Genomic DNA, 4,661 nt, shown 5'->3' on the forward strand with positions numbered 1-4,661 from the left:
TTTTTTTTTCACATTTTGTCTCTCATAGTTGAGGTCTACCTATGATGTCAATTACAGGCCTCTCTCATCTTTTTAAGTGGRAGAACTTGCACAATTGGTGACTGACTAAATACTTATTTTCCCCACTGTACATCCCTGAACTGAACACCACTGAGGTACATGCCCAAATACTGGCTCATGACAAATGACTAATTTCAGCAGTGTGTTCAAGTCTCAGTTATCTGCAGGAGGTCGGACAAATAAGCGCAACAATATTTTCTTGAAAACAACGTTTTTAATGGTTTCACTGTTTGATTATCTCACCTTCACAGTTAGCAGCCACTGATGGTAGGTCTTGTCACTGTCTGTGGGTGTCAGCAAACAAAATGTTAGTATGTTCCATACAACTGCTGGCAAACAAACACCAAGCATGTTTATTTGTTAAATTTTGTAGAAAATCTATGCAAATCTGTTATTCACGAAACATAAAAACAATACAGTAAGAAGTGTTATTGTTTACTGCACATGCTCAGAATTAACTGCTTAGTCACTGTTTATAAAAAGCTTTATCTTTTTGTTACACAGGGAAACTAAAAACATATCCCCATTAAAAAAATGTTTTTCGCCATCAAAACCTCTGTAAACAAGAGGCGCTAACTCAGCATGCACCTTTGCAAAGGCTGTTTTTAAGATCAAACTTTTTCTTTTCAAAAATTATTCACTTGTGTACACAATACTTAGCTTTATCACTGGGAGTTAGGATACAAATGATAAAATTAAAAACAAAACAAAAAAACAAAAAAATCTAACCTGCATATTCACCCATACTGATTTCATCCTCAAAGATGTCATTAAAACCCTCTCCAGAGTTCAGCAGGTCCAAGCGACCATCAATAAACTGCATTAGAAAACAGACACAACATTTATAGTACATTTTAGGTGTTAAAGGTTAGGTTGCATAAAGGGATAGTTCAAACAAGGCATGGGCCGGTATGAAATTCAAACGGTTTGATAATCTGAGGCAAAAACATCACAGTTTCACGGTAATGTGATTAAAGCTCTAAAAGGTGTTTTTTTGAAATTGGTATTAAAAAAAGAAAAGAAAAGAACTTTTCTATTATGTTCTATGTTATTTTTAGATCAGGACCTTTACGGCAGAAAATTGTAGTGGTTTTGAAACAGTGACGTTTTCCTTTCCACCAGCCCATGCCGAGTTCCAACTTTCTGAAGGGATTTCTTTACAAACATTAAAAACTATTAAAATCTTTTGTCCTGCAGATAACGTTTAACAAACTTGACTCAGAAAGATGAAATGTATAATTATTTGCAAACACTAAAAGCAGCAGCAGTTAGCTGTAGCACTTCAATAAATCTTCTGCTACAAGTGTAATAATCTAGTACAGGTCTGAAGAGTCTAGGTGTTGTAGTTTTAAATCTGGATCAGGTCTAGTGTGGTCCAAATGCTTAGAAAGTGCTGAAAACAGGCTTTACTGAAGTTTCACAGATCAAATAAAAGTTTCACAAACTTGATTTTAAACTTTCTGCCATCAGTGTAGAATAATATAATCCAGGTTTGACGTGTCGAAGTATTTTAGTTTTTAAATTAAAGCAGATTCAAGATGCTCAAGGTAATTAGGTGGAATCATCCTTTAGCCATTTTCCAAATCGGAACCTCCAATCGGAAACCAACTTGAACTTTGTGTAGCTCAGCAATGATAAACTTCAAGCTTCAGAACAGCAGATCTGCTCCACAGTGTTTTTCCTTCCACTCTGTCCAGTTCATTTCTGAGGAGAACTGGTCGACTTCTGCACTGAAACATGGAGAGGACCCACAGTGGCACAGGTAGTTTAGCCACGGGGGAAGTTTTTTTCACCCCGCTCGTCACCTGAGGTTGAGGGAGGCTGTAGAGCCCAGCAGGGCTTATCGGCTCGAACCACTGGCTCAAGGCGCTGACTCAGCAAAATAGACAAAAATAATACAAAAAAATATTTTAAATCAATATAAAAAGTTGATTTGGGGTTTACTTTCTGTTTATAGTCTGTTTTCCACAATGAGATTGTTCAAAGAGTCATCTGTAACAGGTAAGAAATAATTGGACATTGCTTTTCCACAGAACCCCACATCGATGTCCACAGGTGAAAAGGTCAGCAGCTCTGTATGTGTGCACACTAGGCTTGGATATTATGAATGTATTTTGTTATCCCGATGTATCAAAATATGATGATGGTATATAAAAATTATGATAGTATCACCCCGGATTTACACTACATGCGTCTCCGCTCCGCTGCGCTGCAGTGCGCAGGTCGCAGCTGTTCGTTTGTGTCTCAATTTATACAGTGTCCGCTCCGGTCCAACAGAGAGTGAGGAGGAAGGAGATAGCGCGGTAAATTCAGTGATAAATGTGGAAGTCACAGCAAAAAAATAATTAATTCTGTGAAAGACGAACTCCAAACACAGCTGAAAACATTGATATAAAGGCTTTTGATATCTGTGTTGAAACTGTCTCGCCGTCGTCTTTCTGAAATTTCTGATTTCAAAATAAAATCCATGTGTATCGTGTGTGTACACATATGCTTCATGCTACATGTTTCCATCTGCTTCCCAAACAGAACGATACATTCTGACAGTATTTGTGTAGAAATATATCCGTATATTTATTAATATAGCTGGGATTTCGACATTATTCCGACAAATTATTCCGCCTAATAGTGTCTTATTTTGAAAATACGGATGTTGTGCTCATTCCTTTTCCTGTTGGTGCGACGTAATCTTTAAAAATTGACTCTGGCGCAGCTCCGGCATCCGGCAGAAATGGGATCGGATCTAATTTTGCCAGATCACCGTCCTCTCACCGCCGCCCTGCACAGCCAGTGTAAACACTCTCATTGATTATAATGGGTGCGTATTTCCTGCAGAGGTCAAACCGTAACGCATGTAGTGTAAATTAGGGGTTAGTCACATGAGGTGAATCGCCAAATTTTCACAAGACTGCTATGAAAACAGGGACATTAACATTTCAGAAGATGTCCCATGTTCTTCGTGTTCCGACCACCTCAGCTCATTAAGGAGACAAAGGACACCCCGTCTGTTGCGCCTCAGAGTTGCTGGCTCCTGAAAAGATGGACCGCTGTAGTGTTGACAGACAGATGCACGGACCAACCGGCCTAAGAGTGGGGCTCCTTTCAGATTTGAACTTCCAGTGATTTCTTTCAGCTACAGACAAGGAAATGACTACAAACTTTATTGGCACAAAGACTTTTCTCACTAAAAGAATGCAGCAGTGCGGATATGATCATGGTCAGGTTTAGGGTAATAGAATAGAAACAGCTTTTATTGTCCCGCGTGGGGAAATTCAGGTGTAGCAGAAGCAGCAGCAGGTACACACATCAATACATAACTATGTGACAATATATATGACAATTAGTGACACAAGTGTATAAATTAAGTGTATAAATAAACAAGGGAGTCAGGATTAGGCTCTAGAAATTAAAGGAAGTCAACACAAAATCCACACAAATATGGAGAGATGTATGTGTGTGTGTGTGTGTGTGTGTGTGTGTGTATGTACGTGCCTGTTTGAAGAGCTGCAGCTGAATAGCGTTCTGTAGAAACTGTCTCATGGCACTGGAGCGATGATTGATAAAAGTGTCCTCATTGAAGGTTATTGGTTCTCCCTAACATGACGGAACAAAACAGAACACAACCAACATTTATTACTCAGAATCCTGCAGAGCTGTAGCTGAAATATTGTTCACAAGTAATTATCTTCTTCCTGAGAGTTCAACAACCATTACAAACTGGGTTTTCCATCTTGCTGCGGAGCAAACAACAATCATCTCAAATCCAAAAAGCCAAGAGAAAAACCCCAAGAATGGTAAGTGGCAAAGAATCTAATTATCTTACAATCCAACACTTTGTTTCTTTTATCTGAAAGCTTTTATGTGCTGTAATGTAAGCTGGGAGGTATACCGGTTCGTACCGAATACCGTTTTTTTATTTTTGTTATGATATAAAATTTCTGAATGTTTCGTCGCGGCCGCCAGTGAACTGTTTCCCGGAGGACACTTTTCCTCGCTGCACCGCTATGTGCATTAGCATGCTAATGTAGTTGGAGCAGCGTGTTGCAGCGGCGGGTGGCGATTCCGCTGCCTATATTGACTGACGTTAAAAAACATTCCATTTTCGCCGTTGCTGAATGTAGTAAACAACTCTTCAGTGACGTGCACAGTTAGATAAAACACGCGACTTTAATATGGAGACGTGGAGATGCATGGAGACTTTAGCGTGCTTCTATTGTGAAAAGGCAGGGGGAAGAAGTTTTGTAGTGGAATTGAGTTGACTGGTGTGCAAGGTGAGACGTGCTGTTAATCTTTATTAAATAACATAAAACAACAGACCCAATAATAATCTTTTCTTAACCCTCCTCCTTCACGACCGGACCAAAATGCATTACTACTGTCTCCAACCAGGAGGAGAAGAAAAGACGTTTAGAGGAGGGAAACAGAGACACAGACAGAGGTACAGTAAAAGAGAAAAGTTAATAAGCAGTTTTTGTGCATTTTATTATCAGCTGAGCTGTGATGAAAAGAAAAATACCGTGATATACCGTGAAACCGGTGTAAATGTTGAAAATACCGTGATGTAAAATTTTGGTCATACCGCCCAGCTCTACTGTAATGTA

General features: G+C 39.2%; 1 protein-coding gene across 1 annotated transcript in view; it reads right to left on the reverse strand.

The window, feature by feature from the left end:
• The window catches only part of dennd1a (DENN/MADD domain containing 1A), a gene marked incomplete in the record, with an annotated part of 39,015 nt that overhangs the window by 12,352 nt on the left and 22,002 nt on the right, over positions 1–4,661 (reverse strand). The window contains 2 exon segments of the mRNA XM_014015130.1: positions 790–877; positions 3,553–3,654. Coding sequence (XP_013870584.1) covers positions 790–877; positions 3,553–3,654 — 190 coding nt within the window.

The sequence above is a fragment of the Austrofundulus limnaeus genome, unplaced genomic scaffold (assembly GCF_001266775.1).
Source record: "Austrofundulus limnaeus strain Quisiro unplaced genomic scaffold, Austrofundulus_limnaeus-1.0 Scaffold123, whole genome shotgun sequence".
In the NCBI taxonomy this organism is placed as follows: domain Eukaryota; kingdom Metazoa; phylum Chordata; class Actinopteri; order Cyprinodontiformes; family Rivulidae; genus Austrofundulus; species Austrofundulus limnaeus.